The 18,907-nt window shown below is 39.4% G+C and overlaps 1 protein-coding gene across 1 annotated transcript; it reads left to right on the forward strand.

The window, feature by feature from the left end:
- The first annotated feature begins 1,032 nt into the window (after positions 1 to 1,032).
- tnfsf14 (TNF superfamily member 14) lies at positions 1,033 to 6,582 on the forward strand. Its single transcript, XM_080446389.1, has 4 exons — positions 1,033 to 1,596; positions 4,041 to 4,074; positions 4,412 to 4,483; positions 4,880 to 6,582. The coding sequence occupies exons 1-4, from the start codon at positions 1,393 to 1,395 to the stop codon at positions 5,272 to 5,274; spliced, it is 705 nt and encodes a 234-aa protein (XP_080302515.1). The 5' UTR covers positions 1,033 to 1,392; the 3' UTR covers positions 5,275 to 6,582.
- The last annotated feature ends 12,325 nt before the right edge of the window (positions 6,583 to 18,907 follow it).

Genomic DNA, 18,907 nt, shown 5'->3' on the forward strand with positions numbered 1-18,907 from the left:
ATGGGCACCGGCCTAATCGGGAATGATGCAAGTTGGAAATGCATTCCCCATCCGGTTATGCAATACTCGTTGTAACCGTCTTTCTGTCTGTCTGTGTCCCTTTTATGCCCATTAGGGATGGGCATTTGGACCTTTTTTGGTAAACGTTTAGCCTTTGGTCTGTACTGTCTATAATAGACATCTATAGTAGGAATTCAAAGATCTTCCAGAGATTATTTTCTCTCCAAATGATGAAAATAGCAGATGAGCTTGTAGATCTGCAATTTTTTTTAAATAGGTCCCCACCCCATTAGAGATCTCGTCTGGGAAATAACAGGGAAAGTCCAGCGGACACCAGTGTTCAGAGAATATCATACGTCAGTCATTTCTGAGAAGACTGAACCAAAGTCTAGCCAGACAACACCCGTCTGAGGAGGACCATTGTAAAGTACGTCTGCGTTATCATTTATGCACTTTCATGGTGCAACTATTAGATTTTTTTTTTTTTTTTTTTTGTTCTCTGGTTTGATCTCCTTTACCCCTTGCCCCCCCCCTCTTCTTCTTCTTCCCTTTCTTTTTTCTATGGAAATAATAACGATACGATGGGAACTATGCACGAAAAAAAAAAAAAAATCTTCTGTAAACCTGCGATGTGACAATAAAGCTGATTCTGATTCTGATTACAGAAAGGGTCTTTGCATAAAGTAAAAACAACTTTTGTCTTTGAGACTGTTGTCACAACAGTGTTGTGAAACACCAATATAAATCCTCAGCCCCATACATTGGGGCTCATTTCACCACTTCCTGATACCAAGTGATAAGACATAAAAGAACATGAGCATGTTTTCATTTAACAAAAAGGTGGCTTGCCGTAAATACGTACTGTGCAGTGAGTGAGTGTAGTGAGAAAGAGAAGGAAGTAAAAAATTTGAGACATTTCAACATTGTTCAGTGGGAGGCCGTAAAGGGGGAGGTTAAGATGCATTGTACATTTAATACGTCTCTCAATTTAATACGCTCATCTTTTACCTTGGTGGTGTGACTTGTCCTAAATCTCTGTAGCTGTGGATGCATTTGTTAATAATCTTGACTGCTTTACTTGCCCCTGCTGTGAGCAGATAGCCTAGGGGGGTGTCTCTCTGTGGTTTCTCTAGTGAGATATTTTTGGTTGGATGTGTATTGCGTATATATCTGTGGTTGACAGTTCTTGTCTGAGTCGCCTTGCATCTTGAACCGACTGTAACCGATCCCACCCACACACTCATACTCATTCTCACTACGAGGAAGTCTTCATTTCTCGTCACAGACCCCTGAGCCCCTCTCGGACTAAGACGCAAACGCGTCCTTCTCCTGGATGATCGTTTCTTCTTTTCGTACATCTCCCGTTTGAGAAGTAGAACAGATACTGAAGCCATGGATCAGGGTAGTAGTGCCCAGTATCCCTCTGTGTTTGTGGTAGACAGCCATGGGGCCTACCCTCCGATGCCCCCCAGGATCAAGCGTCCACCACGGCGTGCCAAGGTGGCTCAGACCCTGCTGTTCTTCCTGGTGAGCATGGCACTGTTCGGCATGGCCATCGAAGCCTGCTTCATCTATCGTCTCTACCACCCTGGCCCGGTAAGTGCTAACATTGTCTCTAGTGTATGGATCACCTCCCTATAGACCCTCAACCTGTGGGTGGGGACCCCCACATGATTTCTTTTGGGGGGGGGTAGCCAAAATAGCCGATCTGCAAGCTCACTTACTTCTAGAGCTGCTGTTATTGAATTTTTTTTGAAACATTGATCATTTTCAAATCAATCCACTTTCAGCCAGATTGTAAGTGGTTCTATGTGTAGAATCTATACAAAATACAAAGTACTAACAAGAGCTTGTGACTAACTAATAACTACATTGGATCCATTGGAACACAGGTTTCCTAAAAAGTAAGGATTTTGGGCATACTCTACAAGGTTTTCTGCCTGACAACAATACGCTTGTACTTTAGCAGCAGAAGAGACAAGACAAGCTCACAAGCAAAGACACAACCCAAAAAAATCATCCAAATCTACATGATAACATAAAATGCCATGCCATACACAGTAATTGTTGTTGCAATGATTATTGAACCAACAAGAACATTAGACAATACGAATTAAATTACCCGATTATGCTATGAACTGAGCAAATTCATTGATCATTTAGAATACTGTAAAGCACACAGTATTTGATGGAGAGAAAAATGTGTATGCATGTGCCACATCAGCTATACTCTACATTCCATCATTCTATGATTCAATCAGATTCTGCCCCAAAGTGTGGAACTACTGTATATTTTTGTCATAATACTATTTTATGCAAAACAAAACGCTGACAATTCAAAAGAACTTTGTATATTTCAGCAGTGAAAGAAGTTGTGACTTGAGGGCCTTCACTTTCAATTCCTTATGTAATATTTCATTTAATGAATGACGTTTGAGATGGAAATGAAAGTGACCCGCATACTCTTTCTTTTAAAAGTGCTGATGGTGAAATTATTTCACTATGAGGAAGAGGATGGAGTGGAGATGGAGAAGTTTCTTAGCCGTAACTTCATTTCGGAGAAATTACATTCAAAAGGGCACGCACGATGTTCCGTGACGATGTCTGGTCAGGTGCCTTTGCAATACTGCATAGGTTCCGTTTCCACTCACTAAGGGTCCTCCTTATGTGTGGAAACTTTTGGGGGCAGGGTGAAAGAGGTGGTCTGTTTGCTGCATGGGGGCTGTGGTCTACTTTTCTTTCTAAAACAGATCTGCACAATGTTGCCTTTCTGAAAGCCTTATCAAACACAACCTAAACAATACCCCGGCTGGCTTCAAACAGCTAATTGCAGATGTTATTTTTTTTTACAATCTTTTAACCCATGATAACAACTGAGGCCGATTCTAAAAATCCTAAAAGTTTTCTGAAAAATGTTTCTAATCAGTGGTGCTCAAACCCTTTCATATCAAGGACCCCCAAAATTAAATGTATTTGGCCGCCGACCCCCATCTCAAAATATTTTGTTCCAGGGACCCCCAGAAGCAAAGATTTGAGTTAAAAATGGTCGCTTTAAATATATTCAAAGATTTGCACAAATGTTTAGATTTAAAAAAAATAGCAGATCTACAAGCTCATAGCGCAGCACGAAGTGACGCGCTACAAGCTTGTATATCTGCTATTTTTGAATAGCCAAAGTATAAAATAATGGCAAAGTGGTTACACAGATGTTTTCCCGGTTTTAAAGTACAATGACCAAGCTGAATAACACAGACCCTGAAGGGAACTGGATAATTATTGGTACCTTTTTCGTAAATTTTTATGTTCAGAACTCTTTTACAGTGATGGCCAAGAATTAAAATCTAACAGATGCTCAATTTCCCATGTATTCTCAACAGAGCAGCTCCAGATGCAATTTCTTAATGACATTTGTTTTCTGGATTCTAGATTTTGGGGAAATATTGTGCTTTTAAGGATGCAATGTTAATCAAAGATGACTGTACAGTAATCGGAATGAAAACAAAACATGTTGCCCATCTTTAAACCTAACCCTAACCTTAAACCTAATCCTAACCTTAAACCCAACCCAATCCCCGGCCTAAATCTAACCTGTGAATTCCAAATCTTAATTTACCTTTGACAAGTCTTTCTAATTGTAACCTTAGCTCTGAACATCTTTCTTAGACATCAAAATGGGGACCTAAACAATGTCCCCATAAGGTTAGGTTTGTCTGGTTGTACTATCCTTGTGGGATACTTTGGTCCCCAGGTAGATAGCTAAACAAGTACACACACATACAGTACGCGCGCACGCACGCACGCACGCACGCACGCACGCACGCACGCACGCACGCACGCACGCACGCACGCACGCACGCACGCACGCACGCACGCACGCACGCACGCACGCACGCACGCACGCACGCACACACACACACACACACACACACACACACACACACACACACACACACACACACACACACACACACACACACACACACACACACACATATTGTGCTGTATCAAGGAGGAGTAATCGCTTTTCATTATCATTCTAGGTGGAGTCAGCAACTGCTTCAAAAGTTATTGGAGGTATGTGTCAGTTTCTGTTTATTCCTTGTTCCTATAATTAAGTTCATCGTATCGTTACTGTGGGGTGGAAACCTTGTCTGAAACCGTTCCTTTTTTATTATTATTTGAAAAACATTTTTTAAATATTGAAAATAGGTGATCCACAAGCTGTTCTTGTGCTTGTTTGAGCTTGTTTGAGCTTGTAGATCGGCTATTTTTACTACTTTTGAGTGACACTCTTATATGATGAAGCAGGGCATTAATTGTTGGGGGAAAAATTGGAGACACAATATGGAGATATGAGGTTTGTGCCGACAGCAACGATATACAATAAGATGCATTCCTGTTCCCAACACAGAAGCTGTTCCACCACCAACTAAACGACCAAACCCTGTGGTCCTGCCTTCCAAACCTGTTGCACATCTGAAAGGTACTGTTCAAAGTTTTGCTCTCATATGGGGGGATTAGTACCATCACACACGAGATGATCAATATTTCATCACCTTCTTTCCACGATATCTGATAGATAATTCATTGATCATTGACCAGAAGGTTAACAACCACAAATAATCCGCTATTGATTGATTGATTGATTGATTGATTTGATTGATTGATTGATTGATTGATTGATTGATTGATTGATTGAATACTTTATTAGTCAGAATGAGGTACAGTCAGACATTTAGGCTAAAAGGATAACACAAAACAGTCCTGGAGACTTGTTTCCATTGTGGTCCTATTTTTTTCTTCAGTTTATATAAAGCAAATGCTCCTATTTTACCGTGTATGATGTCAATCTGTGACCATTATCTTCTCTGTTTTACAGCCAGTCAGAAGCAGGCCCACGGAGTTAAGATCATGTCATGGAGCACGGACACAGACAAAGACATCCTCTATGAGATGGAGTACAAAGATGGAAAACTCGTCATTCAAAAGGAGGGCTACTACTACGTCTATTCCAAAGTGTTCTTCACGGAACGCGGTGCATTTGACCACTGTGTCAAGGACGATACACCACGTTACCTTGGTAAACCTATAACCCTTCTGCAGTCCAGAAAATACTCCCACAACTCAGGAAAAGGACAGGTCAAATCAAACAGCTACTTGGGTGGAGTGTTCCACCTGTTCAAGGGAGACGGCCTTATTGTTGAAGTGAAGAACACCTCACAGATTGTACAGCTCTTGGCCCATGAAAACTATTTTGGTGCATACATGATATAGAATAGTGTTTCTCAATAGGGGCAGTACAGCCACCCAAGGGGCGTACAGAGAAGTTTGGGAGGCGCTGGTATGTAATACTGATATGATATTGATGGTGTCAGTATCATGGTCAGTAGCATGTCAGTATCCTGGTGTAATAATCACATACAATCTGATATTTGGAAATCGTGTTTTCTAAATTACATACACAATACACAATAAAAATAAAGCTTACATTTTAATTGGGTGTGGGGGTCCGGTGAGGGCCCTGGATATTGGATAGGGGGCACTGGCCCCAAAAAGTTGAGAAACACTGATATATCACACCACATCATACCACATCATACCACATAGAATAGAATAGAATAGAATGTGGACATGATAGCATATTGTTTCTGCCCTAAATCCCTACAACCCTTAAAGTTCATAAAACCTACGAGTTGGATAATTTTGGTGGTGTTTGGTGGGGCTTCTATGATGTCCCTTTTTATATTTATATATAAATATATTTTTTTATATTTTTGTAATGCAATCATTACTGGAATGTAGGGATGGACAATTAACCGAAACAGATTTCTTATAATCGACTAAATCGATAAGTCTGATAAGTCTAAATTAAGCCCTGTATTATACAGTACTTTGTTGTACAATGGTGGCCTGCAAAATGTATGTGTGAAATTTACAAACTCACAATACCTTGCATCGTGGCGCGTTGTGAGCTTGAAAATAATAATCGTTCGTTAATGGTAATCGAGGCAAAAGTTTTGAATAATTGTGATATTGATTTGAAGTCATATCGCCCAGCCCTACTGGAAGGTATGAAAGCTGTTTGTTTAGTTCTGGACCAGATCCAAAACTCTGCTGGGTAGAGTGGCATTAGTGTTGTCGTTGCATCACACTGGAGGTGAAGTTGTGCAATTTTGTTTAGTAATGTAAGCTGTATACTCTTTGAATGCTTTACTTTTAAATAATCTCCCAAATCTTTGTGTGTGTGTGTGTGTGTGTGTGTGTGTGTGTGTGTGTGTGTGTGTGTGTGTGTGTGTGTGTGTGTGTGTGTGTGTGTGTGTGTGTGTGTGTGTGTGTGTGTGTGTGTGTGTGTGTGTGTGTGTGTGTGTGTGTGTGTGTGTGTGTGTGTGTGTGTGTCACATTGTATTCTACGCCATCAAAATCAATCACTGTAGGCTTGTTTATAAATGAATTGGTTTCTATTGTTTCTGAAAAACACATACTATGTATGCAATTTATCTTGTCTCCAGTGATTAAAGGAATAAAAATGTGTTGATAAAAATTATGTTTTTAATTTTTTATTATTTCATTGTATTGAATATTAAACATCAATCTAATCCTAACTCATAGCCTGTGTTTCTTGCCATTTTCTTTGAGTTTATTTTTTTAATTATATAGCCTATATATATATATATATATATATATATATATATATATATATATATATATATATATATATATATATCACACCATTTCAGGCTCTAATCAATAACATATCTGCCCTTAAAGTGAACAAACACAAATTTGTCACTGTTGTAACTAGATCATTTTTATTGCCACAAGGTGTTTTGCAATTCGCTGTCAAATAGTAAAGTTTGGTCTGTTAACCGGGGACCGGAAGTTGGCCATGGTTTCCTAGCAATTATAGACAGTTGAAGTCATCTATAGGCTTTATCGTAGGCAGAGTATTACACGATTGGCACAGACTTGTAAACATTGTTTCTTTTGACATCTTCAAAGTGAATGTTTAAGCTATTCTTAGTTTTCAGTAGGACCTTTGGGTCTCTGTTATTGACATGAATGACAAGAAAATTCCATTTAATAAAGGCAAACATTCACGCCAAGGCTCTGGCTTAGGGGCCCTCTGAGCTCTTGGGCCTCTGGGTTCGGAAAACCAACCCTGGGCTTTATGTATGTGGAGTAAACTCTTGCATGTCTTTGCACAGATGAGCAGGCTAGGCTGTCCTGTATAGCTATATGTATATAGCTTCTGATGAGTGGTCTCAGAGGCAGGATATCACACCCACTCACTTAACATCGCAGCAAAAACCACAATGTGCACACACGCCTGTACAGTAGGTAAAATAGGCCAACACTGATGTCTATTTATCTGTCTTATGAATCACTTAATTTATACTTCATTGTACTACTATGTTGCTCACCGAAAACCAGTTATTTGCAATGAGCAGCATGGTCGTAGTATAAATGAAGTGAAGTATAAGTTAAGTTAAAGTATAAAGATATAAACCTCAACCTACAGCTTTAATCACAGAGTTGAGCCAATTGAAGTCACTTGCACCATAAATACATAAAGTGATTGTGATCTCACAATCACTGGAATTGGTCATGGTTTCCAATGTTTCTGAAAAACACACAATAAGTATGCAATTTATCAAATTCTCCAGAGATAAAGGAATTCATTTGTTTATTAATCTAACTCATAGCCATGTGTTTCATAGCCTTATCTAGATTCTAGAATATTTTTGGCATTGTCATGGCGAAGAAGCTGTATACACACCCACACAAAAACAACAAGCCTTCTATCTCTCTCCATATCTCTCTCTCTCTCTCTCTCTCTCTCTCTCTCTCTCTCTCTCTCTATCTAGAAGAGCTTTTCTTCTTATTCCTGTGCATTCACAATGCTCTGTCGCTCTTTCCGTTCAGCTGTGCCCTGTTCGCAGAATCTACATTCTAAGAGCACCTACGCCGCAGGCCACAGTTGTTTGTGTTGTAAACTGCAGAGGAAGTGGAGGTGGGGACGGCTGGGGGAGATATGAACAGCAGGTAACACACGTGGCTGTATCGCTGACTCATTTCATTTCCAACCCCCAACCAGTGGTGTTAAGTAACTAAGTACATTTACTCAAGTACAATTGTGAGGTAGTAAGGTGAAATATCCCTTTTAGTACACATTTTAGGTACTTTTACTTTACTCTTTCCAATTTTCAGTACTTTTACTGTATACTCCACTACATCTCAGAAGCAAACATTATACTTTTACTCCACTACAATTATTTGAAAACTTTAGTTACTAGTGACTTTTATATTATTATTACAAAACATACATTGACCACTTCAGCCCAATATACATTTCGGCCATTTGAAAATAACCGATCTACAAGCTCACAATCAAAGCTCACGTCAAATAAGTTTATACATTGTAGACATTTGAAAACTGGTGAAACGGGACATTCTGCATAATGAGTACTCTCTACTTTTGGTCGGCTATTTTAAGTAATTTTTTATATCAATACTTTTGTACTTTTACTCAAGTAAATGTTTTATTCCGTACTTTTACTTGTAACAGAGTATTTCGACATTGCAGTATTGATACTTTTACTTATGTAAAAAATGTGTACTTTTTCCACCATTGCCCCCAACCAGGAGAGTTAAGGCTTGATGTTTTGTGTGTGCATCTGATCTCTATAACGATGGGGAAGGGGGGCATTCAATTGGAACTTGGGTCCCGTTTGATTGGAACTTTGTCCAACCTTTTCCCCTGTAATCTGTCAATTCATCTGTGCGATCCTGTTGCTTTCTGTATTCTGTTTTCGATACTGTATGTATGTTGTGTTGGTGGTGCACGTGTGAGTCACAGTCATGGTGGGGTAATGGAGGACTGAGGCTGACTGACTGTGGTTGGGTTTTTATGCAGGTGGAAAATTCCTCCCCTCATTGTACTCTTTTCTGGACTTGTTTTGATGTGGAGCATTCTAATATTGCCTACAGTTTCACATAGATTTCTAAATGTGAATATCATTTCATTCTATTTATAGCTTGGAGTGTGTTGATGGATTGGAAAACCCAAGGCTTGGTGCTACTGTAAATAACTGGTTTATAAGCTTGCGGTCAAAGAAGTGCCTTGCCATAGCTATATGACATTAAATGTACGTAGACAAAAGTTTCTCTGCAAGATGACATTGGAAGTGATTGTCGCAGTAGTATATAGTCCACAGCTAAATACTGTCCCCTTGTGACAGTCTTTATAGAAGGTACAGTACACAAATACTTGTCAACTAATGTCACTTTCTGGGTGCTTAATTATCAAAGAGAAAATAATTCTGCAAATATTGAAAGAAAGTTGGGGAACCCTATGGGATTTTTTTGTCATGGCTCTCCATCAAAATGGGCCACACACAGTGGTGGAAAGTAACTAACTCAAGTACTGTACTTAAGTACAATTTTGAGGTATTTTCTTTTACTTTACTTGAGTATTTCCAATGTTCAATACTTTTACTTCTACTCATCTACGTCTCAAAGGCAAATATTGTACTTTTACCCCGCTACAATTATTTGGAAACTTTAGTTACTAGTTACTTTGTAGATTTAGATTATTATCACAAAACATACATTAACCACTATAGTCTACAGCCCTATATATACATCGGGCATTTGAAAATAGCCGATCTACAAGTTCTCATTTGGTTACTGAGCTTAACCACTTAGGTATTTTTGAAAACCGTCAGGTAGCCTATATGCCCAAAATAGGTACACTATGTTCAAAGTGGTTAACAGTGAAAGCTGCACATCCGACCAAGGAAACAAACTCAACTATGATGCCATGCTGGTTGGACATGGTGGGAAGAGGCTTGTCTCTGAGGGATGCTTCTGCCTCTCCAGAGAAACGAAGAACTGAAACTGAGGATCACACGCCGCCTTCATATGAATGGAAAACAATGGCAAAAATAAACCTACTAATAAGCAGTGGGCAGTGGCGGAAAGTAACTAATTACACCCCCAGACAGGTGAATCAAGTTGCTTGATTCAGTATTTAGACATTTGATATCCATTTTATCAGACAAAACACATGTCCTTGGTTCTAGTGACTCATATTGTCCTTCTAATACGTGAGGAGGACGAGTTTTTTTCAATAATTTTTTTCCCAGACAGGTTTTAAGTTGCTTGATTCAGTATTTAGACTTTTGATATCCATTTTATCAGACACACCCCCTTCCTATACAAACCCATTGTGACTTCAAACTCCATTTTAACCATGTTAAACTCATTGAAAACACATGTCCTTGGTTCTAGTGACCCATATTGTCCTTCTAATACGTGAGGGGGACGAGCAAAAAAAAAAAAAATCCCAAAAGATTATCATTGTTTTGGGAAATGATTTAGAAAAACATGGTCCCTCATGTATTTGAAGGACAATATCAGGACAATATCAGTCACCAGAACAAGGACATGTGTTTTCAATGAGCTTAACAAGGTTAAAATGGAGTTTGAAGTTACAATGGGTTTGTATAGGAATGTCAAATATCTAAATACTGAAGCAACTTAAAAACTGCTCACAAAAGCCTGAGTGGACGTTAAAATGACCCCAAACATGTTTGAAATTGAAATATCCCTTAATGTACACATTTTAGGTACTTCTACTTTACTTGACTCTTTCCATTTTTCAGTAGGCCTACTTTATATTTCCACTCCACTTCATCTCAGAAGCAAATATTGTACTTTTTCTCCTCTACAATTTTTTGAAAACTTTAGTTCCTAGTTACTTTGCAGATTTAGTTACTTTAGTTACTTTAGGGCGCGCTCCCACCAAGAGTTGGCTGGCCGCTGTTAAACGCAGGTTGTGCGCGGCCACAGTTTTCTGCAGCCAGCGGATTCTAAAAAACGGGAGTGTCGCGCCTGTCACTCACTTTCAGGAGCCTCCCCGTAGCCCGCACTGCCTGCTGCCTTGAGCACCATGTTGCTTCCTGAGTCTTGAGACGGTCCGCCTTCGACTCACCCGATTGGACAGAGGGAGAAAATCAGCGCCTGCCTCCAGCAGTTTTATGCTTAGTCGCGGAGAGCAGATAAACGCAAGGTCTGCGCGACTAGCGGAAAAATCTGCTCTTGCGTGAATCAACGCATTTGCATTGACAATGCATTGGCAGATTCTGCAAACAGCGGCCAGCCAACTCTTGGTGGGAGCGCGCCCTTAAGTCCTATTATATACTTTTTTTCCCCCAAAATAATTGGATAAACGTTTTGAAGTCTTTTTATGTTGACTATATTTTGATGCCAATACTTTTGTAATTCTACTCAAGTCACATTTTGAATGCAGGAATTTTTACTTGAAACGTTGTAGCCTACATCTTCCACCAGTGTGGGTGGTACCTATCTCCGTGACCTTGGACACAAAACGTATGGCTGAAACCTGATGGTGGTAACCGCTAATATAACCAGTGGTGAGAGAGATGGCAGGCTGTAACTGAGCTCAGGAAAAGAAAAGGTTTCATGTTAACCTCATTCACTGGAATGTATGTGTCTGGCTTGCGATGAGTAACAAATGTTCCAACGGCACTTTATTTTTCAACTCTGTTGTTGCGATGTTGATCAACTGATGTGATGAAGCCAATTATTTTTTACCCCCTCCCCCCACACACATTTCTCCTCCCGCCCAACAGGTGTCGCCGCAGCCCGTAGGAGTGTGTGCAATGACCAATATCACCCTCCCCGCCCGGCTTCCCTCCCCCGAACACGGGCCAATTGTGTTCACATTGACGCTCGACAAAGCCGGATGCACCGCGATGGATTTGAACCCACAACCCCCAGTGATGGTGAACAGGGACTTTACCACTGTGCCACCCGAGCGCCTGATTTCCTCTATCAATTCATCGATGAATGTGAACTTTCTTCTTTAAAACTAGAGACAAGACATGTCTCTATTAGTACACAGTCACTAATCAAACATGGTATTAAATAGCTCTAAAAGTGGTTCTTTGGATTGTAATCATAGCCTATGATTACAATCATAGGCTATATATAGCACCAAAAGAGCCTCTTTTATTGGTGCTATATGTAGCACCGCTGTCAAATATAGCTTGAGGAACCGAATAGAACAGGGCGCCACTTCTCCAAGGAACTCAATGACTCATGACTTTGAATGGTATCCCCGTGCCGTACGTGCCTAATCTAAGATGACGAACAAACCATGTAGAGAACATCTGGAGAGCATTACAGGGCTGCTTTTTAACACGTTCGCAGTACGGCAACGGTGCTATCGCACTTCATCTACCACAAAGAATGGCTGCAGAACGACTGAAGAACCAGTACTTGTTTGTGTTTACAATACATGTAGCATTTCATGTAGTATTTATTTATTTGTTTGTAAACTAACATTTTTTACAAGTAAATTTACTTGAGTAAAAGTACAAAAGTATTGTCATCAAAATATACTTGAAGTACCGAAAGTAAAAGTACTCATTATGCAGAATGTCCCATTTCACAATATGTACAATATAAAATAATATTTTGAAAATAGCAGATCTACAAGCTCACAACGTTGTGAGCTTGTAATCTACAAAGTAGATTACTAACTCAAGTTTTATAATTGCAGTGGAGAAAAAAGTGCAATCAAATTGGTTTGATAAAGAGTGAAAGTCATGATCAACTCTTATAAGAGGAGAGATATGAGGAATTAACATGCAACATAAATAAAACGAAATAAATATTTTCTTGTCCATTTATTGTCTTTGACATACCTTAAGATTTTGAAACACACAGTGATCAGTCATTTTCTTCAAGTTCTTTGAATTTTATATTCTATGAAACCAATGGAAAAATCAAGTAAAATAGACTGTGCATATATATACAATCGTGGACTCAGTAACATCAGAGGATGTCTGTCAATTGGCACCATTGGTCACATAGTGAAATAAATTAATTGTAACTGACCTGTTCTGTGAGAATAATCAATAAACCAGAGCTCAAATAAATGACAAAATAGAAAAATAAAGCAGCAGATATAATGTTATGATGAAATGGTAAATGAGTATATTAAGTCACAGTGTGATACAATCACTGACAAATTGTTGTATAGTGCAGCTGGTTAGCAATAAAATCGTGCACTTTTCTTGTAAGAAGCGTGAAACTTTCAGCATAGTCAGTAAATACCATAACATACATTTTCAGATGGGGAGCGAAGTCAGATTTGACCTCTGAGAGGTATGGGCGCACATGCACGCGCACCCGCTCCTGCCTAGGCCCAGCCTACGCTAGCGTTCTGGCTACGCCACTGGTTTGAATCAACAGGAGAAGAACAGAGGACTCCAGTTCCATTGGTTGCATAGTTCCTTGCCCTCTGCTAGAGGAATGTTAATTAATTAATTGTCTAAACCCCATCAGGTGTGTAATTGTTGGTGTTGTCTATATAAGAGATCAGTGTTTGTTACACTGCCATCTGTTGATTCTGAGGAAATCAGTTTTTCTTTTCTTTTTTTTTTGGGGGGGGGGGGGACATTTTTACCTTGACCTTGACCTAAATGCATTTCCTTGATATCTGGTGATCTCGAGAGTATCGCCAAATGAAAAGTCATCCCTTATTTAGTTGGAAATTATACTCTTTTTTTTGGCTGTGTTTGGTTCCAAACTTAAGTTGGACCAAAGGCAATTTTGGATTTGACCTCTCACGGTCCTCAGAGGTCAAATCTGACCTCCCTCCCCATCTGAAAATGAGTATTATGGCATATACTAACTATGCACGATTTTCTCAAAAATGGGAGCTTAACCGCTGTACTAGTAGGCACTCCCTCAATAAACGAATCACTTAAATATAAGTGATTCAGTTCCTTTTCAGTGCATAGAGCTGATGCGTAAAATAATGCATCTCTGAATAAAAAAAAAAACAGTCCCTATAATGTTTCCTTGAGGAACTACCAAATAACAACCATAACAACCCAAACCTATTTCCATGACCTTTGAACCATGACCTTTGGAATCAACAATATTTCCCTGAGGAACTACCAAACAACAACCCAAACCTATTTCCTTTGGAAACTACGGCAAGCAGGTTTCAGAGGAGTGAGAGAGCCAAAGATTCAATCTTGAACTGGAAAGTCATGACAATATTTCCTATATCTGACATATAATACATAAATAAATAGATGAAAATAGCTATACTGCCCTAAAAAGTAGAATCTTATGACTTAAACCCTAATATGATATAAAAGTAAAGTGGGCAAGGGATCATTTACTTACATAGGAGCCACACAGTGGAACGACCTCGAAACCAGTGTCAAACTGACAACCAATCTGAGCAGCAGACTATTAGAAAAGGCTCCCCTATAGAGGGTCATTAGTCTAGGGAACGATAAGGCAGCACTTTTTTGTATGTGTGTACTGTATATGTGATTGTCATGTGTTTTGTAATGTTTAACTTATTGACTTATTTAACTTATTTTTTAATCATTGAACTGCTCTAACCATGTGGTTTTGCTTTTCAAATAAATCAAATCAAAATCAAAATATGATCCCTATTCTGGGGAAAAACTTTCACTGAAAACAGATGCTTATAATAAAATGTCTCGCCTTAGTAAGAAGGTGTGCTGCTCTATTAGCTCATTGGTAAAAACACAATTCAGCGCCCAGGTTTGTATCTCATGCAGGACATGAAAGTTACAGAGTGCAGCTTTAAGTGGTTGAAATAAATCCAATTCAAGACTCTGACATTGTGTGTTGATGTGTGTGTGGCAGTGGCTCAGGAGGTAGAGTGGCTGTCCAGGTACCAGAATATTCCTTAAGGGGCGTCACGGCCATTCACTGTGCGTACGACGTGACACCCTCACTCTCACAGATCCATGATTTCATACCCCCCACTTTAAAAAAATTAATAAATAAAAATTAACCTAACCCTAACCCTAAAACCGAAATAAAGTAACCAAAACACCGGGAAAAAACTAACAAAATCCACCCAAAAAAAGATTTTTTTTTTAAATACAAAATTCGTTTACATTTGACAGTTACAAAATGTTCGCTTGAAAAAAAATGATATTCAAAGATTTGTCCAAATTTTCACGATTTTTCAAAAATAGCAGATCTACAAGCTCATAGCGCGGCACCGAGTGCCGCGGTATGAGCTTGTAGATCTGCTATTTTTGAATAGCCAAAGTATAAAATAAGGGGTATAGTCCACCGAAAGTCCATCCCCCCCCACCTTCTGAGAGCCCGTGACGTCCCTGGAGACAATGTTCGTGAACAGGGTCTGTTTGACATCAACACCGTCCACGTCTAGCAGCTATCACCTTGATCTTCATGGTCGGACATGGTCAGACAGGTAGATGATTCCTAGGCGGCTACTACCAGAGTTGAAGTCGATCTCTGCTGCTGCGGGCTCTATGGTGACCACCAGCTTGGTCCCAGCGGACAGCTCCTTGACCCTGCCAAGGAAGCCTGTGCTGAGGGACGAGTTTGCAATCTCTCCCTCTAGGAAAACCTTCTTGTCCTCGTCATTCTTGATGCGGACTGTGTGCACCTCCTGTGAGCGCATCAGTGTCACCTGTAGAGAAATAAAGTAGTATCCATCCGCCATTATAGTTATATTTCCATCCTCAAGGCTTAGCAGCTGATTTTCTGTTTTCTTCAGTTTCCATTGAATCTTTCCACTCTTCACTGTAGAAAAAAAAGAAATGAGAGTTTGCAACAATCTTATTTTTTCTTTATTTCCCTATTTCTATTACATAGAATGATGCCGTCTGGATCCCTTTCCACAACTAATATTTTTCAAACATGTGTCATCAGTCCTATAGGCTGTGGTTTGTGGTGTACTAAAAGGGGAACTTTCTGGGGTTTAACAAAAAGGCTGAGGTGTTGACCACGGTGCAGAAGACTTTAAATGATGCAACTTTCTGGGGTTTAACGTGTTATAGACTAGTACATATACAGTACATACAGTAGTGCACAGTACTGGCCTGCATAGTGACCATTTTGCTGCCTAATCGGCTTTAGACAAAGACACCCATGTGCCTGTAAAACTACTTCAAAAACGTCAAAGACGTCCACAATCACAACACCATGGGAGCTCCACAAAACAAGGGGTTAAATTTGTTCTATTGCTATGCCACCAAAATATGGAATGCCCTGGCTATACCATAAAGAAGTACTCTCCTTCAAAACCGCTCTAAAAGAGCACTTGCAGGTGGCTGCGATTCTGAACTGGCCCTTGTAAAAAGTCCAAACCTCCCCCCACCCCAGTTTACTGTAAATATTTTTATTTTTGATTACTACTCGTTTATATGATGTTTTCGCATAGTATTGTATGTCTGTCATTAAATGTGTCGATGAATTGAGTACAAAGGACCCCAATGGAAACAAGGCATCGTGCTTTCTTGGGTATAATTCTCTTAGCAGACCTTTTGCTAATAAAGTATTCATTCATCAAAAAATCAATCAGAACTCCTGAGTGTTAATTAACCAATTGAACCCCAGATCATCAATTTTTGGCAAAGATATTTGGTGTAGGCGGGAAAAAAAGCAGTCCAAGACAAGTACAGTTGTAACTCAGGTCCATTTTACTAAAACTTCACTAAGAATAGAGGGTTTGACTGGTTAACTATATAAAAAAATACAGTGTACTTGCCTAGGGTAATTGGCACTTATTTAATCATTCAAAGTACCAGTATAAGTGCACACATTGTCAGATTAGTGGAACTCAATCTCCTAACCAGATAGTTGCTTGATTAACCCATTGAGGAAGAGTGACTTGTTAAATGAAGCCTAAATCATTGTAAATTATTATTATTGCTTCTTTAATTTATTCAGAGATAGGCCTACTGCATAAATGGCATACCTTTAGTGGCCTGCGCAGTGACCACTTTGCTGCCTGGTGTCTTCGGTAGCTGTAAAGAAGACAAACATTTTCTTGAGAATGTTTTTTCTGATATGATAATCAAACTTGTATCCTTAAACAAAGTCAGAGATTTGAGCACAACATGAAGAGATACACTTGTTTCATATGAGGGGAAAAAAGAGGAAAACAATGCTTATGTGGCTTTTCCCCAATGTGGTAATAATGGCAACTTTAAGTTTCTGCCAAGACACAACTTGAGGATGGGGGTGAGAGTCAGAAGCAGAATGTGGTTGGTAGGTTCTCTATGTAAGTGGTTCTCAACCAGGGGGGTCCCCACATGTTTTTTTAGGGCGGGTCCCCAGATGACAGTGAAGTGACTATTTAAGTACCCTTTTACCTAACATAGTAAAAATTTAAAGAAAGCAAAGAAAAAGACCATTACTGCATCAAAAGTTATCAACGAACTATACTTCAATCAGAAACACTCACGTCAAAGTAGATTTAACCATTTACTGCAACAAATGGAATACAGTTAAGCTTGGCGTTAAAGTTACGCTCTTGGAGATATTCCCTGAATTTAGTCGAAGCAGCCTGCTAAGCATATATTCAGGGAATGTTAAGCAAATCCCCCATAGGGATACAATGTCAACAATAAGCAATACATTGACATATTAGTTTGAATTAGCAGATATACACGAGAATCACAAGTATTTGAGCCTATGCCAGATTCTAATCAAAAGGTGGAAGCTGGGGTGGAGGAGGAGCTAGCAGAATGCATTGGTCATCTCATCAACCAAGAAAGACCTTGTGAATACAAAGCCGTATTTAAAGGAACCCCTTGCTAATGCGTGAGTTGTGATTGGAGTATGAATGTGTGATGTAATGACCAGCAGCGCTGTGAATGGGGAATAGAAAGCTGATGTTCAATATCAGCTGACTGACAGCTGATTACAGCTTTGGCGTGCAAGACTTCCGTGTCCTGCATGAACTAACGCTATGCTTCATAGAAAATAACTGGTCAAATATTGGCCAAATTGTCAAATAATTTAAAAAGAAAGAGGCAAAAAAATATAAAAGATCTACAAGCTCACAACGTCTCACATTGCGAGGCATTGTGAGCTTGTAGATCTGCTATTCTCACAATATTTGTCGGTTCCAAAATCTGTGGAACCGAGTCAAACTAAATTGTATGCCTCAACTCCTACATTCCAAGTGCTTATCAGGGTGGGGGGGGGGGGGGGTCCCCAGTTCAAATATGATTATTTTGGGGGGTCACGGCCTGAAAAGGTTGAGAACCACTAGTCAGGAATGGGTCTCTGATAGATAAGTTCAATATTGTCCACTTGCTATGCTGATAGATCTCAGAAATTAGCCCTTTTGAATGTCTGTTTGCAAAATAACCTAAAATAGATGGCAGTTTCCTGGGAGTCATGACAAAGGTCTTTGTTGGTTTGTGTTCTCCCATAAACATATTCAAAATATACATAAAATAGCTACAAAAAAACCTTGTGACTTTGGGAAATAATGATGATAAATATACTATATTTAAGATTTTGGCCTCTTACAAAACAGACATGCCACTTTGGTATATTTTGAAAAAAATATATACATAGAGATAAAAATTTGGTTTTTGGGGGGTTTTCTTTCTGTATCTATCTACACACAGTATCGGCAGAGACCACAGTCTGAGGTGTCTCTCCCGCCAGCTGTGATACAGAAACCACCACAAAGAACAGATGCACTGCACAGGTGTCCCTGCAGCAGGTGTACAGTACACAGCTGTATGTTGGGAAACTTTCATCCAGACTTTTTATTTACATTTAAACTACTACTCTGTAGTGAATTTATCCATGTTAAGATGTAGCACACACGTTTATGACCTCAATATTATGTGCAAAAAACTAAAAGAAAAAAAACTATGGTAGGCTAAATATTTAATGTGACCCTCTTCAATGTTTACACTTTACACAGTGTAGCATACATATAGGCTATGTTTTTACCTGGCAGTGGTGGTGTTCATTGAAGTAGTAAGTGATGAACCCCAGCTGGATGGTAATGCTGGTAAGGACAAAGGTCCACAGCAGGCAGAGATGG

Source organism: Gymnoscopelus braueri, assembly GCF_963280865.1.
Source record: "Gymnoscopelus braueri genome assembly, chromosome: 13".
Lineage (NCBI taxonomy): Eukaryota > Metazoa > Chordata > Actinopteri > Myctophiformes > Myctophidae > Gymnoscopelus > Gymnoscopelus braueri.